Source organism: Amblyomma mixtum, chromosome 5, assembly GCF_055824585.1.
Source record: "Amblyomma mixtum isolate Tamu chromosome 5, ASM5582458v1, whole genome shotgun sequence".
NCBI classification, from domain to species: domain Eukaryota; kingdom Metazoa; phylum Arthropoda; class Arachnida; order Ixodida; family Ixodidae; genus Amblyomma; species Amblyomma mixtum.
This window is the reverse complement of record NC_143016.1, coordinates 36248809-36272478: the sequence shown is the minus strand read 5'-3', so window position 1 is coordinate 36272478 and position 23670 is coordinate 36248809. Positions and strand designations below refer to the sequence as shown.

General features: G+C 48.7%; 2 protein-coding genes across 3 annotated transcripts in view; one reads left to right on the top strand and one right to left on the bottom strand.

Annotated features, from left to right (window-relative positions):
* Nucleotides 1-518: 518 nt before the first annotated feature.
* LOC149341768 (uncharacterized) lies at nt 519-8575 on the bottom strand. Its single transcript, XM_089543950.1, has 5 exons — nt 8420-8575; nt 3807-3909; nt 3643-3715; nt 3487-3561; nt 519-1142 (listed from the first exon to the last, which is right to left on the bottom strand). Exons 2-5 carry the CDS (start codon nt 3861-3863, stop codon nt 865-867), a joined length of 483 nt encoding a protein of 160 aa, XP_089400076.1. The 5' UTR covers nt 3864-3909; nt 8420-8575; the 3' UTR covers nt 519-864.
* Nucleotides 4181-23670, top strand: part of HDAC4 (histone deacetylase 4) — a 252546-nt gene continuing 233056 nt past the window's right edge. For both annotated transcript variants that reach the window (XM_089543945.1, XM_089543942.1), the window contains exon 1: nt 4181-4609. The gene's annotated coding sequence lies outside the window, so the exon portion shown is untranslated. The remainder of the gene's footprint in view (nt 4610-23670) is intronic.

Below are 23670 nucleotides of genomic sequence, written 5' to 3'. Positions count from 1 at the left end.
CACGGCGGCTGAGAATAAGGTGAGTGCAAAGGCTGTCAGTGTAAAATTATGGATGGACAGCAGCTTGAAAAAAGATAGTAGATAACTGATGTATTTTGTGAGTACTCACCTGTAGGACCACAACTTGTGAGCTAACAAAAAAAGCTAAAAATGAAACTATGTGATAAGCTTAACCATAACACTAACAGGCTGAATGGCAGCAGCATGGGCAGGAGATCAAACGGAAGTTGAGAACATTGGAGCATTAATTAATATAAGTAAACAGAAATGGGCAGGACATGTATTGTGTAAAGTGCACAACCGGCGGTCTGTAAGCGACAGTATAGACACCAAGGAAAGAAAGATGTAATAATGGATTACTGAGAGCCACATGAAGTGGTGAGCTGAGGAAACTTTGCTGGAAGAATGTGACCACACCCAATTCAAGATAGGAACGTTTGGTGGCCATTGGGAGATGCCTTTATCCCGCAGTGGAGGCAGCTCAGCGAATGCGGAAAATGAAGACACCATTCCGAGAATTATTAAAGCAAGAGTGGCTTTATTCTTGCTTACTAACAGACTTGGGCAGCTAACAGCATGTAATATCTGGCAACATAGATAACTTAGTAATGATGCTTCGATAGAAATATGCAGTACCACACTTCACCAGTGGCAACACGAAAACGTGCGTACTAACATACTCACATAGATAATGGTGTCACTCAGAATAATGGATTGCTAAAGGCTTGCAATGGTGCCTTTTTTGGCACATAAACAGATGAAACAGAAATATTGCACTTGGTACAAGTTCACATGTAGATGTGGCATATCCTTTGCACACTGCTCCCAGGAAGTTGTGAGGACTTCTCATATGGCCTCTACCATCTACTCTGTCTGTGTGTTCTCTGCGTTCCCTGCATTCTCTGCATCCTCTGCATTCTCTGTGTTCTCTACATTATCAGCGTTCTCTCCGTAGTTCTCGTTCATAAAGCCAACCAGAAGGGCATTTACATTTCCAAGTTTCTCGTTCCGCATCCGCTCATTTTCTGCGGCCATATTGCAAAGCGCTGTCAGCTCTGAAAGTATCAGTTCATGCGTGTTGGACATCGCACGCAGTTCTTCGGCCATGGTGTTCACCAGTCCTCGCAGCTCTTCAACGGCACCTGTACATGAAAATGGGCATGTCACAAGTATCATATCACCTGCATATTATGCCATAAAATGCCAGTCATTTCAAGGAAGACCCCGCTAATTTTTATAAATAAGCTTTTTGGAGGATAAAGATGCCTTGTGAGGCATAGCTTTTTTACCAACGTTGGCAAATATCACAAAACTGGATCATGTTAATTGCTAATAAGCTGGTTAACTAATTCCTTCTACTTAACTTACCTATAACAGTTAGGTGTGTAGCAATTACAGATTTGTAAATTTGTAGCCGTTAGTGAAAGCCAGATCAGTTTTTAGGAGTTTGACAACGTGATTATCATTGGCGCTGTGGTATAAATTTAGCCACCTCGCCCGCCTTTCAAAAATCTCGTTTTTGGCTCGTGCGCTGCAGCGCCCACTGGTACACATCATTTTGTAACGCACGGACCTTCAATCTCCTGACTGATTTGAAGCAGCAGCGAGCACCACAGCTATAGTGAACTAGAATACTGTAGGCGGAAGTATCAGCTAAGCGGGGGTGGTGGTGGTGAAAACATTTATTGCCAAGTAATGCAGACAGGGTAAAACCCTGGCCACCCTTACATGGCACGAGGCAATCCTTAGGGGGCTGCCCTTACAGGGCAAAGAACAGCCCTTGGAGGGCTATCCACTTCAGGGCATCCGTAATTATCCGGCACTGGTCAGCAGCAGCGGAGCTGGCCAGGAGAGTCTCCCAGTATGACTTGACCGTGGTTGGGGATGGAGGGTGTGGGAAGGTAGGGCATGTGAGGAGGACATGAAGAAAGCCTCCAGGTCTCCCGCAAAGCTTACAGGAGGAGAAAAACTAATTGGGGTAGCGGGCATGAAGGAGAATAGGGTAGGGAGCAGTACATTAACGACGGCACATTGTTAATGTTGGCGAGGACCATGAGGGAGCGCGACGAGTATGCTGCCACGTCCACGTAGGCTACCTCAGAACTGTCGCCGTACAGCTTCTGCAGGGCTTTGGCACGGACTTCCCTGCGTTCTCCGTTGTGCTCGGGGCGCATGTTCTTAGGGATGGAAAGGATCAATTAGGGATGGGTTCGATTTCCACCCGGTCAAAAAAAACCATTGGAACCAATTGGGCATTCCAGTTGGAACTAATTGGACATTCCTATTGGTTCCAATTTGATTTCCCAATTGGAACCAATTGGTTCCAGTTGTGTTCTTGGACACGCGACCAATTGGATCCAACTGGACTAGACAATTGGACCCATTAGGCCAGGCAGTTACTTCACCCAGAAAATAATCACAAAATATGTTACGTTCATAAGAAAGGTAGCTAAATGTTTGTGAATATATTCTCTAGGATCTTAGATAAATATTTCTACAACTTAACATATTATAATGTACAAAAGGAAAACTGATTTATGAGGACTGCAGGGAGACACTGTGCCTAGTGCCAATCAACATTTTGCTACGGAATTGAAATGAACATGCTTTTATGGAAATCAAAGCCAATAGACACACATACATGACACACAATTAACACTGCACATTTAGGCACTAGTAGCATATATCAGCTCAATATGCAAATTATTATAGCTCTTATTATAAGAACCATATTAGTTATATTCTGTTTGTCAAATATGCAAACATTCATTGGATAAATTGGGTGTAGTTGGGCGGACCAATTGGGCTCTAAAATTGGAAACCCAACGGGTTCAATTGGATAGTCCATTTGGACCATTCACTTGGAACACCATTCATTTGGAACCAGATGGACTATCCAATTGAACCTGTTGGGTTTCCAATTTTAGAGCCCAATTGGTCCGCCCAACAACACCCAATTTATCCAATGAATGTTTGCATATTTGACAAACAAGGTATAACTAATATGGTTCTTGTAATAAGAGGTATAATAATTAGCATATTGAGCTAATATATGCTACTAGTGCCTGAATGTGCAGTGTTGATTGTGTGTCATGTATGTGTGTCTATTGGCTTTGATTTCCATAAAAGCATGTTAATTTCAATTCCGTAGCAAAATGTTGATTGGCACTAGGCACAGTGTCTCCCTGCCGTCCTTATAAATCAGTATTCCGTTCCAAAGGTTTTTTTTTTTTTTTTTTTGACGGGGCAATGCCACCCGGTACCCACGTGATACAATGGATGCAAGCATTCCCCTGATCTTGTGTTCGTCTTCTGCGGGCTGAATGAATTAGTTGGGAAATTGCTCTTTAGTCCCACCTTAACAGAAAATACCTTGTCCCAAGGTGCTCTTTGACAAAAGCCCTTGGTCCCTACCAAAATTCGTCGCCATCATCAAGGGAACGCATAAAAAGGCAGAATGTTTCTACAAAGCAATACATTACTTACCTCCTCCTCCTGCTGCCCTATCAAGTGGAAGGTCACCGGCGTCGAAACGTTCGGGTTCTTCAGGCTCATTGCCTCCTGTTAACATTAAACAGTTATGGAGGGTGTTTTTACGCACTTAAAAACAATAATAAAAAGTTTGTTACAATGGCCACATACCAGGTTTGGGAGGCTTGATGTCCGGGCCGTAATTTTGAAAAACTGGAGGGTTTTCAGCTGGTTCGCCTGGAAACTGCGTAAAGACCATGCGTTCATAAAATTGCGAGCACCTGGGAGTGGGATAATGAGTTGCAACAGAAGCGTTTAAAAAGCTGCTAACTTGCCTCGTCATTTTCATTGATGTCACATTCGATCACGGCGCTTTCATCCACAAAATCCATGATGACTGTGGACTGTGCTGCAACGCATACGCTGATGACCAGATATCTGTTGGGTGCAGACGACAGTTCACACAATATGCATAATTCTGCTGTGTGCAGTGCTGTTTTTTGTTACTTTGGCGTTTGGTTTTTTTAATTCTCATATAGAAAAATTATTCAGGTTGTCGAATTATCGCGGCGCGGTACTTGCACGCAAACGAACGCCTAGTGTGTCATTCGAGATCCAGATGGCGGGACGCGCGCAGTCCCGGAGCTAACTCCGACACTGCGCCGCTGGCGCCCGGCGCAACTTTCGCTTTCCGTGCTTCCCCTCCCCCGCACCTAACTGTTCGAGCGAAATCCTCCGCTCTGACCAAAATATCTCCCGCCCATAGCCCCGCACCCAATTGTGCCGTCGTTCATTGTGTATTCCCGTGTCCGCAACAACATTCCTCCGGAATCAAGCACCTCCTGACATCGCGTGCACCCAAAGCACGCGCGACGTCCGCGCTAGCCGCTCGCCAGAGTCCCGCGCACCGCCCGGCGACTCGCGCAAATGCGGCGCGGACAGTTGCTGTTGCTCCTCGGAACGGGGAAGTTGCCCAGCACGGATGCACCAAGGTCGTAGAGGATTAAAGAGCCGCCGCATCGTTTCGTATCGAGCCGGATTCTCCGTCATCATCCCGTCGTCGTACACCGCGGTCGGACCGATCGGCGCGGGCCCGACGGCGCCGGGCATCGGAGGAAAAATGTAACGACGAAGCGAGGTGGGTCCCGCCGGCGACAGCCGCGCGACTGCTGTTCTCGCTGGCTGTCGGCAGATGGGCGCCAGAGGGTAACAACCCCTGAAAATGTACTACGTTCCGACTAGCAACGCGGCATACTTTCCCACGTCCGCATACATGTACACAATTCGACTGTGCACTTCACTCCTAAACTTAGGTGCAGATTCGCTCGCGGCGTGTAAATTTTTCTAAATTTTCTACAAGACAGGCGACTGTAATACATTCCCCTGGCTAATTAAAATCGTGATTCTCTGCATCTGTGAACATATAAGAGAAAGACGCTGATCACGCTGTATGCTCGGTAGCTGTTTAACGAGCTATCGTTTACTGTGTTTTTCTTTTCTCGTGCGCGTTTTGCACCTGGATTTGGTTCTAGTATCGAGTGATGTAATATATTTTCACGCATGGGTTTCGGTAACGCTTTTCTCTCTCGACACGCCAGTACGTTAGTGACAGCTGTCCGAAAGTCCACGCATGTTCATATGACTACAGTTAAATATGCGAGTAATTACACTCAGGCGGTCGTCTTCTCTCTTATTATGGAGTGTGTGTGTTCAGCTCACGATGAGCACCTGTCATAGATGTTGAGTCGACGCCATTTTTACGTGTTAGAAATATTCGTGCTTTGCTGTGTTGTTTCGTCATGTGAGCGTTGACCTCCATGGGAGCTTTTTGACTTCTTCCCAAGTAGGACCGAACATTAGGATAATGTTATGAAAATCTTATATAAGTTACATTAACGTTATGTTTGATTGGAGCAGTACATTAATGTTAAATATTAACAAATAACGTTATATTATATCGAAAACATAGTTTAACAGTCAATGTAAACATTATTTTAATGTTGTTTTTAGACGTTATTATAATGCTATACGTTAACAAATGATGTTTTTGGTCACATGTATCATTATAATGTTTGAATCACCATAGAACAACTTTAGGAATATGTTGCAATCGCCGGGTCCCAGAACTTTTCCCATTGTTCTTACAGTAAAGATGTCATTAACGCGTGTTAATGACATCCCAGTCGAATTCGAGAGGAAGAAGTGGGCTTGTGCAAGGCTTGTAATGCGAAGGCAAGATAAACGCTGGGTAACGGAGTGGATTCCAAGAGAAGGCAAGCGTAGCAGGAGGTGGCAGAAAGTTAGGTGGGTGGATGGGATTAAGAAGTTTGCGGGGATACGGTGGCCGCAACTGGCAAGGGACGGGGTTAATTGGGGAGACATGGGAGAGGCCTTTGCCCTGCAGTGGGCGTAGTCAAGCTGACGATGATGATAATGATGACGACTCTGCTACTAAATCTCTTTGGTTGCGCATGCCTTATATAGTTGTATTGCATGCGTAGCCCGATTTTTTTGCCAGAAAGCTTCGCTTATTATCGATTTGCCACTAACACTCGTTGTACAGCCCCATGTAATGACTATGAGCTTGGCTCCCTGGTACCCGTTAGGCGGTGGTGTATGAGCTGCATTGGGCTGTGAGCTCAAGTACCGCCCTCAATGTCATTTCTTGCAAAGTGTTAAACTGGTTAGTTGCGAACCTTCACAACTGGCGGGCTTGAATGCTCGTGCAGGATTGCTTTACTATTTTCGAGAATATTAAATTTATGTTGTTTAAATGTTTAATTAATGTTAGGAAAATATTATTCTAGTATTTATGTGTAACATTACAGAAACAGTGGGAAAAAAAGACGTTAAGGATATTCAGTTAATGTTTGACCAGTACTTAAAGTCAGGGAGGTCTGCCCCCCCCCCCCCCCCCCCTATTAATGTTGGCAAGAGATCCGAGACCCCCGTGCGAGAATACAGGGAATGCGTGAAGCGAAGCAAGCCACCATTTTTTACTGTCAGTGATGGTCGAAACGTTTCTTTGCTATAGTTTAGAAAATTTCGCTGTGATTCTCAGTAAGAATCGTTAGCATGTTTTCTAAAACCAGAGGCGAAGAAAATTACAAAGTTTGAACCACTATATAAAGGGTGGAGGAAAAAGGGAAACCCGCGCCATTACACCGCTATAGTAGGATACAACTTAAAAAAACAGCAGTTGCTAACACTGGGCCGCGGTCCCCGGCGTTCTGTATTACTCCGCTGACCAATCGCAACAGTAAACGAAGTCAGGCGTTTAATGTCTGACTATAACAAACAATCCACGTGTCAGAATTCTAGAGCTCGTAATTTTTTTATTGGGATAAGCTTCTTGTTTAGGTAACAAGAAATGTTTAAGCAATGGATTACTTTTTTGTCGTGTAGGAATTCTGTGCGCGGAGGCCTAATGTGGGCGGAGCTTCACTGCAGACTTAAGTTGTATCAGACTATAGTCAGTCCTATAGTTGGCCGCTCAGCTCCAAGGCCACACAACAAAACGAGCACACTAGCTGGCAAAGGGTGGTGATCGTTTGTTTCAGGTCTGTGACATATACTGAGCGAACACCGACCTTTAAAAACTCTTCCTTCGTATAAAATGATGTGTAAAACAGGCCACCAGCCACTTTCTTTCTCTCCCTATTTATTTTCCGCCCAACTTGTGCTCAGATCACTAGCGACACCCCTTCGATGGACCAAACACCTTCGATGTTTGACCAAAAGAAAAAAACCTAGCATTACTGTCACGTTTAATGCTACCTGTGATATTTGTGTCAAAGGCATATCTGAAACGCACTTTCCAAAACCTCAAGCATTATGCAAAATGACCCGCCGCAGTGGCCACGGCTTTCGGCAACTCAGCCTAGGTTCTTTTCATCTTTCCCGCCAAGTTCAGCGACAGTGGCTCATAGAGTTCGTTGTTTTCCGGTCGTCTAATGGCGCCTACCCACAGTGGGTGGTGGGCCAAGGATCCGGAGGTGGAGGAGTCAAAGCTAATCAGAAAGATGTAGGATTTTAGTGAGAAAAAAGAAAAAGAGAAACAAGCAGACGATCAAAGGCCTAAGAGTTTGAAAAGACCGTCCAGCGGTGCAAAATACCCTATCCCATGACTTTTCGTTGCATTGCGAGGCGTCTGTTGCTATTCCGCTATTAAGCCATTTAGAATACGGCGGGGCCATTTAGAATAAGCCAATAAGCCATTTAGCGAATAAGTCATTTAGAATAAGTTCTGCATCTTTGGGAAATATGTAAAATATAATGTAAACGTCCCACTGCTGAGCGCCAGAAGGATGTTATTTATCTGTAAATTGAAAGGACCATGCAGATCGCACATAAATAGGCTGGGGTGTGTGAAAACGGGGCCAGCGTACAGTCATGGAAAAAAAGTCTGCGGGATGCGGATTCGTGGAAAAAAAAATTATTTGTGCGAATGCCGGTCAGATCGCACTTCTCTAGCAGATGCAGCACGCGTGTGTCCTCGCGGTTCATGCTTTGCAATTACCTTGTATTCCTAACCGCGCTTCAATAACTTTTTTTTTCCGCGAAGCTGCATCCCGCAAACTTTTGTCCTCGACTGTGCATACGCTAGGAGAGGGAGATGATTAATTGGCATCAAAAGATTGCCTGTAATCGGTGTAAACGCAATTTATGTAGCATGAGGTACGTCTGCACAGTCATAAATGGGAACCTAGATAAGAGGGATGGGATTCGGACAATGCATTATTGGTCACAAACTTAAGGAGCCCAATGGACGACTTGACGCTCCCCGCTTCAGAAGAACAAGGGATCAAAGTTTGTATGCGGCTGAGCCAGAGATGTAGTGTCAAAAATTATCAGGCAACGCATCTGCTTCTCAGCCGCATAGTGGAGTGCTTACGGCACCCCTAAAGACCAAAACGTATCGAAAGGTGAGGGCAAGGGTTCTCCTTACCTGTGTTGCGTTGCAAAAGACTGCTGGCTTGTGGGCCCGCTAGCTCCGGAAACTGTTTGTGCCGCGAGCGTTCCGGCCTACCGCGCGCGCCGGCCTCGTCGCGGACGCAGATCTCATGCTCGGCGTTCGAAAACGCGACCGTCAACGCCCAAGGACGCTTCCTTCCGAGAACGTAGCGTCTTGGTCGCGTGGACACGGCGTTTGGGAGCGCGACTGTCAGCGCCCAGGGACGCTTCCTTTCTAGAACGCGCGGCTTGGTCACGTGCGTGAGAGGAGTCTTCCTCCAGCAGCGGAAGAGAGCAGCTGCTCGGGGAGCTAGTCTGTACCTTCCAAAGGCCTGGGGCCTGTATTAAGGCGAAAGCCTTTAATGCTTCATGCCGTCGTTAGCAATCCGTGTCGGCAGCCGTGTCGACATGTGTCCGCGTTTTGACGGGTGTCCACCGAGATATGTGAGACAGTTACTGCATAATTTCCTTTCCTCAAATACAGTTTTGAGTTTCTTCATTACGGCCCCTCTTTCTTCTTTCACTGCCACTTCCTCCCTTCCTGTACGGTGCGGTTAAGGTGTCCACCGAGATGACTGACAATTACAGCGCCATTTCCTTTCCTCAAAAAGCGTTGCGTTCAAAGGGCAAGGCATCGCGCCGAACGGATCGTGGCGTTCCGTGGACTCCCTGGCAGCACAACACGCTGTCGCGTTCCACTCCTAAAGGCGAAGCTTAAGGGCCATTAATTAGCAGTCAATTAGTGCTGAGTGACTAATCAGTAATTAATCATTAATTAGTAATTTGTCATTACTTCGTCATCAATTATGGGTGACGTCATCCAGTGGTGACGTCACCAGTATCACATAGGCAAAGTGGTGCGGAAAACGCTTTCGCCTCTACGCACTTTAGACAGTCGAAGTGCCCCCTGAATTTTTTCTTTTGGGTCAAATGCTCGAAATAAAGACCCAATTCCTAACCTTCGCCGAGTCCACAGCCGTACCTCGCAACACCTTGCATGCACTGATTTTGAGCTTAGAGGGCAACTGAAGAACTTTTAGAATTGGACAAGCTTAGATTGGCCGAATGGGCGAAGCTTGCAAGCACAGCATGCGAAATATTTGTGAGCATTTCAAATGGTGACGAAATCTCCGGTTAAAAAAGTGACGGGTTTCAGGCTCCTCCGCAGCGCACAGGGCCGGGTGGGTGGTTCGCATGACGACGTCATCGACGGTACCGGTACGACAAATGTAAGACCTGCGGAGCGAGGGGGACACTCGATCATATAATTTGGCAATGCCCTGGATCCCCGGGTGCTGAGGACAATATTAAGAGTAGAGCAGCCTGGGAGGCCCTTCTGCGAAGCGAGGTCCCCGCCGACCAGAAACGAGCTGTCCGCCTGGCGGCTGAAGCCGCGAAGAGACAATCTTCGCCAGTCTTTAGTCGCGGAGGTCCCGTCCCCCGTCCTCTAGGCCTGCGTGCCAGGGACGGGGAGTAGGGGGCCTCCTACATCGGTGGAAATAAAAGTTATCAGTCAATCAATCAATCGGTACGTTCCCGACGCAGTTAGGCTTGGTTTGAAGGAGGGAAACAAACGCTACCGAAAGCAAAGCCCACGAAGCATTGTTTGGCGACATCCGAAGACGCGCGACAGGGCGTGGGCGAAGGCAGCGGAAATTACGAATATTACCGTCCATGACGTCATTCCGAGTTCCTCCGCAATTCTCCGATGCTATGAGGAGAACCCTGAGCTTTCGCGATCGTCGCGACCGTGTGCCTGTCTTTGGAAGCGGTGTAGCCAGTCTGCTGTTTCACAAGGGGAAGCCCCCCTGTGTGCGCAGTGCCGACTTAGCGAGTCCCCCTTTGCGTGTCGAGCCGCGGGCGCGAGATGATGGAATGTTCCACGTAGCTCCACTCTTCACGCGTGCTGAGCACGGTGGTTTCGTTATCGGGCAATGCGGAGAGCTCGGTCCGCTGCGTGCACCGTTGCGAGAAGGAGAGGGGGCTGTCTTCGTAAGATGCGCACCAGAAGGAGGAAGAAAGGGGAACAGGGCGAAGGCAGAGAGGAACGAAAGAAGGGAAAAAAGGCGGGCCACAACATTGTTCGCCCGTGAGTCACAGCCTCGCAGCTGGGTCGATGATGAGAGCGCGCGCCCCGGATTCCTTCTTCCCTCTTTCTGATGCCTTTTTTCCCCCTTTGACTCTCCCTCCGGGTCTCCCTGGAACCGGGGCGACGACTCCCGCTCTCCGCTCATATATTTTGCCTGTTTGCCAGCTGTTGCCGTTGTTGCTAGGCATTTGTAAGGAGGCACTGGTTTTAGCGTCCTTTTGATATGCGGAACAATGGACAGCAGTGCTCAAAACTTGGCGCATTCTTAATTGTTGATGGCACTGGAGAGTGATTAAATTACGAATGCAGAGGAATTTCTTGCGCATAATTAGCAGCAGGTGACGATTAGACGCAACTGAGATATTCACGAGAGAGGATGGGTAGTAGTAGTAGTAAGTGGTTTAATAAAACATGATAAATGGAAGGGAAAGATTTTTGCTATCCCCGGCATCTGTTATCGCTGCGGGAAGCACCTGAGCTGGGGCAGCGGAAGTGAAGGATAGCAGGCAGTGTGTAGAAGTGAAATGCAAGAGGTGAGGGGACAGTTAGAAAGGATAGAGGGAGATGGTACACTGGGCAATAAATCTATTTACACGTTTACATATTAACATATGTACAAGTGACATATTAACATATGTACAGTTAATAAGGAAGCAGCTTTCTAGCACAATTCAGGCTGGTCTACGACATCCGCCAGGCGCAGAAGAGAGGCTGGGTGAGAGAGGTGGCGGTGCACGGTGCGGATGAAGCGGCCATCGTGAGGTCTGGATGCGCCGTGGGCCGAGAAAAAAAGACTTTATAGCGTAATGAGAAGTAACTAAATGAAATTTTCTGATAACCTCGAGAACCGAGCATTACTTCCAGCCTTCGTGTACTGTTTTGTGCTCAGAGGTTCCACAGAGTTTACGTGGCGTGGCACTAAATCTGAACGTACAGTTTTTTTATTGTCGTTCTCCAGTTTGCGGACAAGTGATCTGCGCTGAGGCTACGTCGACGATGAACGCGAAGCGCTGACTGATTTCTCGCGTGCTTGTGTTTTGATCATTGCGCCATTTAAACAGCAGGAACAAACCAGTCATACCAAGATGTCCACTCGACAGGGAGCACAAGCGGTGCTCGCCGTTTTTACGATCACCGAAAGCGGTCCTGGGAGTGGCTCTTACAATGACATTCTACGCAGTGCACCTTCCAGGAAGGGCACTGGCATTAGCTATCTTTAATGCTATTCAACACTGACGAAACTGCGTACCGTGTAGGTTCATCCGTATGCGCTGCCCGCGTAACATATATGAAGAACTTGAAAGTTTCATCACTGGCGCGATGAACCGGCGCGCGCTCGGAAATGCCTGTTTCGAAAAGGGTTGGTCGAGAGCGCGGGTTAGGGTTTCTCTCATTTTCTTCTCTCTTCTGAGCCTTTATAGATTTATTCTCTTTACCTTGCTGTGTATTTGTAAAAACTTTCTGGGGCATTCTGATCCATTCAGACTTTCTGCGCCAAGTCTCGGGTGCGACGCCCCAGTCACAATGTACATACGAGGTCTGTTAGAAAAGTATCCGACCTTTGGCCGTTGAAAAAAAAACTTGCATAACTGGAGCGTTGCAAACATAGTCATCTTTTAAGTAGTCTACTTGGGACTCCACACACTTCTCCCAGCGGTGCTGCCATTGTGGGAAGTATTCCGAAAAGGCCCTTTTCGGAATGGAGTTTAGCTAAGCTGTCGTTGCAGCCATAATGTTATTCCTTGTCTGAAATCGCGCTCCTTTCAATGGCCTTTTGATTTTGGGAACCAGCCAGAAATCGCAGGGGCCATATCAGGACAGTAAGGAGTCTGTTGAACTACAGGAGTCTGGTTTTTCACCAAAAAATCTGATTCGAGTGCGAAGAATGTGCAGGAGCATTGGCGCGATGGGTGCGCCAATTTCCTGTTGACCTCAGCTCCGGGTTCTTGCGCCGCACAGCATCACGTAGGCAACGGAGGACATCCCTGTAGTACTCTTTGGTCATTGTTTGACCCTGTAGAGTGCGTACTCGTGGTCTGCCACACAGAGGGTGTCAAAGAAAGCAGCCAGCATCACTTTCACATTGCTGCGCAATTGGCGGGCCTTCTTAAGTCTTGGTGACGTGGAATGCTTCCACTCTGACGACTGGGATCTGGTTTCCGGGTCGTACCTGTACACCCAAGACTCGTCACTAGTGATTATGATGTTGATGAAGTCGGAGTCACTGTTTGCGGAATCCAGCATGTCCTGTGAGACTTCAACACGAAGCTGCTTTTGCTCCACCGTGAGCAGCTTCGGCACGAATTTCGCCGCAACTCTCTCCATGGCCAAATCTTCGGTGATAATGGAATTTGCGGAGAAATTGCTCATGTCCACCTCTTCCTCAATTTCTCGGATAGTCACGCGACAGTCCCGCATCACCATAGCGTTCAGTTCGGCAATGACCTGGTCATTTTGGCATGTTGATGGCCGATTGGAGCGTGGCTCGTTCTCCACCGATGTGCGGCCATCTTTAAAACAATTGTAACACTGCTTAAACTGTGTGTTGCTCATAGCATCTTCACCGAAAGCCGTCTGAATTTTTCGAATGGTTTCCACTCGGCTGTCGCCAAGTTTATGGCAAAATTTGTTGCAGCAGCGCTGCTCCTTTCACTCCGCCATTTTCCTTGCAATAAAAAACGGACGAGAGCACTGCACACTGCCTCACTCAAACGCTGCTTCCCAGCGACTGACGCTATCGGCAGGCGGGAAAAAATTCATGCATGCGCATGAAGGTTCAAGGTCGCCTGATGCAAACGCGCTTGTCTCATATCCATCAGGTCTTCGGATACTTTCGGATACTTTTCTAACAGACCTCGTATACTTAGGGGCAACGCTAAAGAACAAAGAAACTGTCGTACAGCATGCGTATCTCGCTGCTTCTCAAGACATCCAAGTCCCTACCGCAGGCACCCGAATTTCACCCGCTAAGGCATCTTCTAAGGCTAGAGATGTGTCCGTACTCTATGACGTCAAAAGCCGTTGGCTGTGGTTGTCAGCAGCTTTGAGGAGAGCATATAGATGATTAATTATTATTCTCCCTCTCTATCGAGCGAAGGGGGGGGAGGTGACAAGTGTCATCTAGCCATTAATTCCTAGCTTGCTTAACATCTTGGGATTAATTGCTAATTTTATTCCCTTTACTAAACTGCTCTCTTGACCCTCTCCACCGATCCTCTAGTCGTATCTTGTTTCTACTTTTTGAAAATTGAACATGTCTTGGCTATTCCGAAACCCTAGTGTTTCGCGGATCCCATAGGCGGCATCGTGCACTGAGGGTTGGGGGGCCTTACACTGGATGATCAGTCAATCACCTGCAGCGCCATCTAGGCATTGCAGGTCATTGCTGGGCATGACTAAACCTTGCGCATGCTCTGAGTGTGTCTGTACACGTAGCGCGTGGCTTTGTGTTGGGACGTGTACTGAGCTGTACTCAAAACACCGACGACAGCCAAATAGCCGACACGGCTGTTGTCATCCCCACACGCGTGCCACCATTACGTATGCAACTATAGAGAGAACAAAACAATCTCAGCGCAAAGTTTTGGCTCCCGTCCAGCTGCGCACGGAGCGGCTCCACGTGCCACGGGCCGAGAGGCAAGAAACGAAAAAAGAGCACAGGCGACAACGGGTCGAAGCGCGCCTCTCTGCGAGGGAGAGAGAGGGAGGGAGGAAGGGGAGCTGGGGAAGGGGACCAGACAATGCAAACTAGGGACGCAAACTGGGCGGGTGGAGACAAAGGGAACAGCGCGTCCCTATACCCCACATATCGAACGGGGAAAGGGGGGGTAGGGTTGTCCTGTAGTACAAGCGGCGCTCGCGCCCGCGGTTCCCGGAAATTCGTCCCGGGCCGGGCCCTGGGCGTCGCAGTTCGCCGGAAGCGGTGCGTGCCCGTGTGTGCTCGGCGCGCTGGGGACCCGCTGCGCTCGAACGCGGCGTTCGGAGCGCTGCCGGAGCTGTGTACCCATCGCTACAGCGACGAATGGACGAGCGGGGGGACCTTGCGGAGTCTTAATTGTCGGTCTGTCCGCAGCATCGCCGCTGTTCTCGCAAGGCTCCTCGAACGAGGCGCAGCATTGAGCACTCACGTACACACTGTGCCGGACGTGAGAGAAGAACGGTAGTGGCGGGTTCTGGGACAAGCGACGATGCTTTGTGGATGGCTGTAATCGAAGAGCGCAGCAGGTGCAACCCTGTGCGGTGCGCAACGTTCATTAGGTTTGCCTCGCGGGGTCGCGTAGATTACTTTTCAAGAACAGAAATGGAGGAGGGAGGGCAGGGCTTTAACGACGCGGTCGCACGGTGGAGCCTTCAAAATTGCTGAGCCTGTTTATTTATTTATTTTTTTATATTTGGAAAGAGGAGAAGGAAGAAATGGTGGTGGACCGCGCAAACGGACATGTGGCGGTTGATAAATCAGAACTACTAACTGTAGTTTCTGCTATGCAATCTTCGGCTCCGGGTTCGGACGGTGTTACGGTCGGTATGTTGAAAATCTTAGCTGAAGAATTCACTCAGGACCTTCTCGATCTGGTCAACGCTTCATTGGAAGCTGCATGGCTGCCGCACTCCTGGAAGGTGGCGAAAATAGTATTACTCTTAAAAGATTCAAAAAAAGGATTCCATCTTGATAACATTCGGCCGATAGCTGTAACATCCAATTTGGTAAAGCTCGTGGAAAGAATTGTGCACAGCCGCCTGTCAAAGCATGTTTCAGAAATTAATGCATTGTGTCCAGCCCAGATTGGCTTTCGCCGCGGATGCTCAATATGGTCTGCCCATGTTGATTTAGAGAGCAGAATCCGCCTTGCTATGCGAAAAAACGAAGTCCCAGCGTTAGTGACGCTTGACATTGCTAAAGCGTACGACAGTGTTGAACATTCTATCCTTCTCACGAAATTGTCAACACTACACCCGCCGTACTACGTTTATGCGTGGATCCGCGAATTTTTAGCGGGACGGCAGTTTTTTTGCACTGACGGCTCCTTCACTTCAGACACCTACGCCCAGACCAGAGGTGTGCCACAAGGTTCTGTGCTTTCGCCACTCCTTTTCAATATTCTATTGTGTGACATTCCCATCCACCCTGACGTTACAGTTTACGTTTATGCAGATGACATTGCCTTCTTTGCCTCGGCAACCGACATTCATGCCCTGTATCGTTGTCTTCAGGCTTACCTCAATGCTCTCGAGGTTTGGCTGAATAACATTAATCTGGTGTTAAATGTGCATAAATGCAGTGTGTTAGTTTTTCAATCTAACATGCCTTTATATATATCGTTACAATATCGCACGGACATTATACCGCAGGTGGAATCCTTGCGGTATCTAGGCGTAATTTATGATGGTAGTATGGACTGGCGGCCCCACATCAAGAGTATCGTTGAGAAAGGAGAGCGTGCGCTGGGTCGGCTACTTCGAATAAGCAATAGGAGATTTGGCATGCGTCGGGACACGCTCCTACTCCTTTACAAAGCCTATGTCAGACCCACTTTGGAATTTGGCTGCATACTCTTTTCTGGGTCCGCCAAATACAAGCTCCGTCCGTTGCTGCTGTTAGAAAGGCGTGCCCTGCGCCTCTGCCTCGGCCTCCCTCAGTCAGTTTCCACCGCAGTTCTGTACCTGGGGGCTCGTATTCCCGACCTTAACTCTCGTTTTCAGCTATTAACTGTCAGGACTTTCTTACGGGCATTTGAGTCTGCTTCTGGTGTGGCTACACCTATTTTTGTTTCCCACCCGGCTCTCTTTTTTAGTCATCATTGGCCAAGGTTTCGCCTCCCTCAGGTCGTTTTTACTCAAAACCTTTTATCGGTCATTGGTGTAGATCTCAGTTCTGTGTGTAGAGTAGGTTCTGCAACGTCCCCTGTGGATATTGCTTTTGATTATATTTTCCCACCTAATTCAAAGCATCTGCCGTCCAGGACCCTACTTAGTCTCCTCTCAGAACACCTTGACTCTTTCCCCCACCACAGCGTGATTGCTACAGATGCGTCCGGGGCTGGCCAGAACGCAGCCGTTGGCATTTTTTCTGAGGATCTCTCTTGGAGTTATTCACTTCGAGTCCCGGATTACACTCCCATATTTCTAGCGGAGTTTATGGCTCTTGGGCTGGCTGCTTTAAAGATTCCCCCCAGTGTCTCCCAGGTGATCTTCCTGTCAGATTGCCTCTCTGTGTTGTTGGCGCTGGATTCTAAACGGGACGATCTATTGAGCCGCTCATTGAAGTATTTCATTCCTGGATGGGTCAAAGAGGTGCGCTTCGTTTGGATCCCAGGTCACTGCGGTATTTCTCAAAACGATGCAGCAGATTTTTTAGCAAAATCTGCTCTCAATGCACCGGTCGCCTGTAGCGTCCCTAATCTGATCCTTTTCGGAATGTCTCGCTTTCAGCATATTACCACTATGTGCAACGATCCCTTGCTGTCTACTATTGACTACCACCATCTCATGTACCCATGGAAGGTTCGTGCTTGTAAATCCCGGCAGTGTGAGGTTGCAATGACACTCCTGCGGTGCAGAATTCCCAGCTTAAATCTTTATTTATGCAGATGCGGGTTCAGTCCCTCAAACCTTTGTGCGACTTGCGGAGAGGTGGAAACACTGGAGCATTTCCTACTCTATTGCCGGAGGTTTGCACTTCAGAGAAGGACGTATCTCGAAATTCCAATTTCTCGAATGGGACTCACTTTGTCGGTTCCGCTTCTTCTGTCCTTCGGTGCTAGCGCCAGAGGTTTTGCATTGCATCAAGTTTGCGATTTCCTCCACAATTACATAATTGCTACCGGCGGGTTCCCTTGCTAATGGTACCCAAAATGTCCGCATTGCAAAATCCTTCAGAATTTTTCTGGTATTCAGTTCTCTAATCTTTATGCCGTTTTTTTTTTCATTCATTTCTTCCCGTAATTTCTTTTTATCCTTAATTCCATCTTTAATTCCTCGCAATACGTACCCAAAGTTAATCATTAGCTTGGCCCCAAAAGGTAATCCATTAGCTTGGTACCAATTTGCCTTCTTTGGGCTCTCCTCACTGAACCCTGGCCAATCCCCCGTCGTGGGTATGTGCCATGCCACCAAGGCAACAACAACAACAACAACAAACGGACATGAAGGGCGTGGAAAGCAGGTACCGCTGATATTATATGTTTGCTAGGGATTGAAATTCTATGCGTACGTGTGCGAAATACCGCAAATATCTAGAGGTAAAAAAAAACGATTTGAATAAAGATAAAGTGGGGCACGACAAGAGGAGTCCGTAAGGCGATGTCAAGGAGGGCAGGAGACCCTCAGCGGAAACTGGAGGATATCTGCAACGACTGCACAGCTACTACAGTCCTCCATAGAGTCAGCACTAAATTTCCAATAAGGAAGGGTGTCAGGCTTTAATTTATGTGTCCAAAAACTGGAGGCTAAAGGAAAACGTCTTCGGACCGCTGAAGCCAACTGGTGCGGAAAGGCAGTGTGGCGACATCTTGCTCGAGGTTGTGCGAGTGTGAGTGAATAAACTTTATTGCCATAGCTGGAATCAATGATGCATAGCTGGGTGTCATGGCAGGTGGGGGCGACTGCTTGGGCCCACGACGTGAGAGCAACTTGTTGCAATTTGTCTGCAGTCCATTCCATCCCACTTCCGTTGGAGCTGGCAGTAGGGCGTGTAAGGGCGGTTGTTTCGCTCACCCGCATAAGATGTGAGCCTGTGTTTCGGGGGTACCATTGCTACAATTTGGGCAAGAAGGTTCGAATTCACCGTTGGTGATAAGCGGCAAACGGGAGTGACTGAGAAGCAAATGAGTTTGTAATCGACGGAGCAGGGTGGCTTGTACTCTGCCGATGTCAGGATGGCAGGAGGGTATATACGGCGTTGTTCTTTGTATAGGGTGGTAATTTTAGCGTAAATTTGGGGAGTCTCCGCCAGGGTGTCCGGGGGCGGAGGGCGCGTCGGCCGCCCGGTTCGTAAAACCTCGGGCTAAGTGGTCGACTCCCTCGTTCCCAGCATGAGCAGGAACCCGCGGAGGGACGCAGTCTTTGAGGATGCGTGCCGCGGCAGGGTAAGAGGAGTAATTGGCGTTTTTAAGTCGCTAAGGGCTGTGCGAGTGGCAGGGTGAGCGATGACCAGCGCGATCGCAACTTCTTCAGCAGTGGTAAACGAAGCCCGCGTCGTGGTTGCGTTGAGCAGGGTAACACGAGGAGTGGCAGCACATATGCTATATAGGTATTGGTATCGTATTTAGCGGAGTCTACATAGACTGCGTGGGTGTCATACATGTACGCTGTGTCTAGGGCTTGGGCTTTAAGGAGCCGGTGTGTGTCACGTCGTCCAGGTAACATATTCTTTGGCAGGGGTTTGACCACCAGGCGACTGTAGATACCTGCGGGAAGGGGTGTGGGGAAGTGGAAGTCGCCCATTGATATGTAACTTGCTGAGAATGTGGCGGCCATGAACGGTACGTGAGAGGCGGTGGATTTGAGCTGTTGTGTGGGCCTCGATCAACACAGTGAGAATGTTGTGTACGCCAAGTTGAAGGAGGAGTTGTGTGCTGGCATAGGAGGGCAGCCCTAGGGCTGCCTTGTAGGCCGCACGGATGACACTGTCTACCGCTTCTATGTCCTTCTTTCTAAGGTGATAGTAGGGTAGATGTAGATGATGCGGCTAATGAGGAAGGCTTGGGTAAGGCGACAGATGTCAGCTTCTTGCATGCCTCTATGGTGAGTAGAGATGCGTCGAATGAGACCAGTGATCGGTGTCGCAGTGATACAGAGGCGCTTTATGGCTTCCGAGTTGTGTGTGTTGTTTTGCACCAGCATGCCGAGTACTCGGATGGTGGGGACTGAGGAAATTGGGTTCGCGTCAATGTGGAGGTGAATAGGAACCGGGGTATTTGTTTCCGAATGGCGAGTACGTCTGTCGCGATGGGCTAAGGGAGCAGGAGAGTCCGTTGGCTTGGACAAAGGTGTGGACAGTGTGGATTGCTTGTTGAAGTTAGTCCTATATTTCCCTATCAGGACCCGGTGGAAGTCCAGATAGTGATGTCATCAGCATAAATAGAGTGGTTGATATGCGGGATGTTGTTAAGAAGCGAGGGGAGGCGTCGCATGCTGATGTTAAAAAGAAATGGGGAAAGCACGGTCCCTTGGGGGGTCCCCCGTGTGCCCATGGTGATGGTATCCCCGCAGAGGTCTCCAATGTGGATTTCTGCGGTGCGGTTACAAGAGTAACTAGCGATGTACCTGTAGGTTCGGTTCCCGACATTGAGTTGTGAGAGATTGTGCAGGATAGATGCGTGCGATACATTTTCAAAGGCTTTGCTTACATCAAGACCGAATATGGTGCGTGTGGCACGAATGGGGCCTGGATTAAGAATGTCATGTTGTATTTGCCACATGATGTCCTGGGTGGAAAGGCCTGCGCGGAAACCTATCATAGAGGTAGGAGGAAGGTCTCATTATATGTGAAAACATGTAGTCTGTGGAGGATGACACGTTCCATGACTTTACCTAGGAAGGAGGTAAGGGAGATGGGACGGAGGTTACCCAACTCGAGTGGTTTGTCCGGTTTGGGGATATTGCGAAACACTGCGGTTCCCACGAGTGTTGTGCAAGATGCGCTCTATTCGCTCAGCGCGTCTCACGGGTTGGCACTTTGTGCAACGTTTTTCATGCGGAAGGCGACGTGCGGGGCAGCTGCGCAGTGACATCGACGAAAAACGCATAGTATGAAGAACCATAAAGTTCTCCATAAAGTCAGCAATAAAATTCCAATACGGAAAGGTGTCAGGCAGGGAGACACGATCTCGCCAATGCTCTTCACTGCCTGCTTACAGGAGGTATTCCGGGGTCTGGAATGGGAACAGTTCGGGATAAGAGTTAATGGAGAATACCTGAGTAATTTGCGATTCGCTGATGACATTGCCTTGCTAAGCCACTCAGGACAAGAACTGCAAGGCATGATCAATCAGTTAGACAGGTAGAGCAGAACGGTGGGGCTAAGAATTAACATGCAGAAAACCAAAGTAATGTTCAACAGCCTAGCAAGGGAACAGCAGTTCGCAATTGGTAGCGAGGTGCTGGAAGTAGTAAGAGAATATGTCTACTTAGGGCAGGTAGTGACCGCAGATCGGGATCATGAGAGGGAAATAACTAGAAGAATAAGAATGGGGTGGAGCGCATATGGCAGGTTCTCTCAGGTCATGAATGGTAGTTTACCAATATCCCTGAAGAGAAAAGTGTACAACAGCTATATCTTACCGGTACTCACCTATGGCCTATGGGGCAGAAACGTGGAGGCTAACAAAGAGGGTTCAGCTCAAGTTAAGAACAACGCAGCGAGCTATGGAAAGGAAAATGATAGGTGTAACGTTAAGAGATCGGAAGAGGGCGGAGAGGGTGAGGGAACAAACGCGGGTTAATGACATCTTAGTTGAAATCAAGAGGAGGAAATGGGCTTGGACAGGGCATGCAATGCGAAGACAAGATAACCGCTGGTCCTTAAGAGTAACGGAGTGGATTCCAAGAGAAAGCAAACGTAGCAGGGGACGGCAGAAAGTTAGGTGGGCGGATGAGATTAAGAAGTTTGCGGGGATACAGTGGCGGCAACTGACAAAGGACAGGGTTAATTGGAGAGACATGGGAGAGGCCTTTGCCCTGCAGTGGGTGTAGTCAGGCTGATGATGATGATGATGAAGAACCAGCGTGTTGTTTATTCGCGCATGTCAGTCGTTTTTGTTGTTGCTGTTGCCTCTGAATGAATTGCGCGTTTCAGTCGCTCTCTGTTCACTCCATTTCATCTTCCTGCTTACAAACAGAGGCGCGTGAAACGAGGAAACGTATAGCATCAGGCCACTTTGGTCGCGACGTTGACGTAGTCTGTCCGTCTCCCCCGTCTCCCCGATCTTGTGGCGGGCACCTGAGGCTTGTTAACCCTACCGACACTGAGCGTCTGCTACATGTAGTCGACGAGCCGAACATCCTCCTCAATTTGCCTTCGTCCTGTCAGAGGCTTTGCCGATATATGTTAAGGTTCGAGGTCTAACATGCACCTTTGTGAAGCTCACTTGTGACTTCCTTCATCAAAGTGGACGTTATATGCCGTTGCATGTAAACGTGCTTTTAAAAGAAGGCAAGCGTAGCGGGGGGGGGGGGGGGGGGGGGGGGGGCAGAAAGTTAGGTGGGCGGATGAGATTAAGAAGTTTGCGGGGAGAGGATGGCCGCAGCTAAGCTAGCACAGGGCAGGGTTGATTGGAGAGATATATGGGAGAGGCCTTTGCCCGGCAATGGGCGTAGTCAGGCTGATGATGATGGTGCAAACGACTTCGCAAATGTAAAGCCCTTATAAAAGCGCAAATTAACATAGAGCTTCCGTCTGTGGAACATATTCCGAGTGCTAAACTGGCAAGGTCGACAAAGGAAACAGTTATTTTTTCTTGCGTGCGCGACAGCCGCGAAGTGGAGCTTGTAAGAATGCATTTCTGCACTGAAAGCTTGCATTGCAACCGAGTACAGTGCACTGGGTAGCGGGAAGAAATAGAAATGGGAAAAGAAAAATGCAACTCGCCTCGATGATTTATTCCAGCCGAAGTAGGGCAGCAGAGTAAAAGAGGTAACTGGCAGCGTGTGTGCGTTACATGCTACGGTTACAGAAACGTCATTGGGAATGCGGCAGCGAATCTTGAAGAGGGGTGAAGTTTACTGAGAATTTTGCTGTAACAGTTCGCACTGTCCATTGATTTTTCCCCTGCGATGCTGCTTCCTACCTCGTGCAGCGCTGCGAGCACAGGCGTCTGAGATATCGACTCCCTTAAACACCAAGTACCAAATACGAATGCCTCCCTTTTGATCTGCACTCAACTCTTCCCATCTTGTCGTCCCCTATAAGGATAAGGGCCGTAATTCCTCCGTTCACTCTCCCCCTCACTCATAACTGAACGAGATTGGACGAGGTATCCCTTAGGAGGATAAGGGCTGGGGCGACCTTTACCCCGTCGATGACGTGCTGATGAGGCTCCCAGGAAGATGCAGTGCCCAGCGCATGTCCCAAATGTTCCACGCCGGCCGCTGGGGAGGATCTTCGCCACATTTTGTGGAAGTGCCCAGGAACGCGGGACTCAAGAAGACGACGATTGCTGGAAGTTGGACTCACGGCTGCGAGAGAAAAACACCCTTTCATTGTGGCTCACGGACAACGTGAAGAGCAGGAGCCTGCTCAGGTTTCTGGAAGAAAACAGCCGCCTCGACCAACTTTAACTTATCGACAGCCTCTTTTTTTATGGCACTTGGCAAGTCTTCTAATTAAAATAAATGGTATGCTGATGGTCAAACGCAGAAATTAATAATCAGTGGCGGCACTGTTATAGGTGCTGTCCGGTTCCCATCGCAACTTCTGTGTCATCCCTGCACATTGGCTGCACTGTGGCACTGACCTGAACGCCGGTAACTGCAAAGTTGCGCTCGTACCATACTGCCTGCCCATTCTGATCATTTGCTAACATAAACGCTCGCGCCCGATAAAACTTCGTTGTGCCAGTTTTAGACGTGCATGTTTCAAAATGCTGCTAATATCTTAAACTGCTCACTGTGTCAGCGAAGGCAAAATTAAATGGCGTAAATCACCGTGAGCGTGGAGACCTTTCCGACCTGATTGCCGCCATCTTTCTTGCTGGATTGGTTTGTGTACCTCGCGCTGCCAGTTCATCGCGCCTACGGGAGGAGCGCACAGCAGCTTAGTGAACAGTAAAGCAGCGCCCACGGTGCGGTTGGTAGCGCCAGAGGTGAAAAAAAAAAAAAGCAGTCCAGCGAGCAGTATGGCGCAAAGTTATGCTGGAGCACCTGTCACGCTCTCGTACAAATGTGGCGCTGCCGCCCGTACGTGTGCACAGTCACCCGCTGTGGCAATTAACGCGTATCGCTTGCCAGCAAAGCAGCTACGAAAGACGTGACACAAAGCTCTGAGTGTAGCCCTGCTGTACACCAAACGCCTCGTATAGCGCTCTACGAGTCGCCTCTCGCCTGCGGATTCCTCCAAGTGCTTTGCCCGTTTTCTTTTTTCCTCTTTTGCCGCCCTCTGTTCGTCCCTATTTGTTGGACCTTTGCCAACGTCCTCCCTTTCCCTCCCGGGAATCGCCGTC

Coding starts and splice junctions, on each gene's coding strand:
- LOC149341768 (XM_089543950.1), bottom strand. CDS start 3,863: ATGGATTTTGTGGATGAAAGCGCCGTGATCGAATGTGACATCAATGAA. Junction 3,716..3,806: donor ACATCAATGAAAATGACGAG/GCAAGTTAGCAG, acceptor GTCTTTACGCAG/TTTCCAGGCGAACCAGCTGA. Junction 3,562..3,642: donor CATCAAGCCTCCCAAACCTG/GTATGTGGCCAT, acceptor TAATGTTAACAG/GAGGCAATGAGCCTGAAGAA.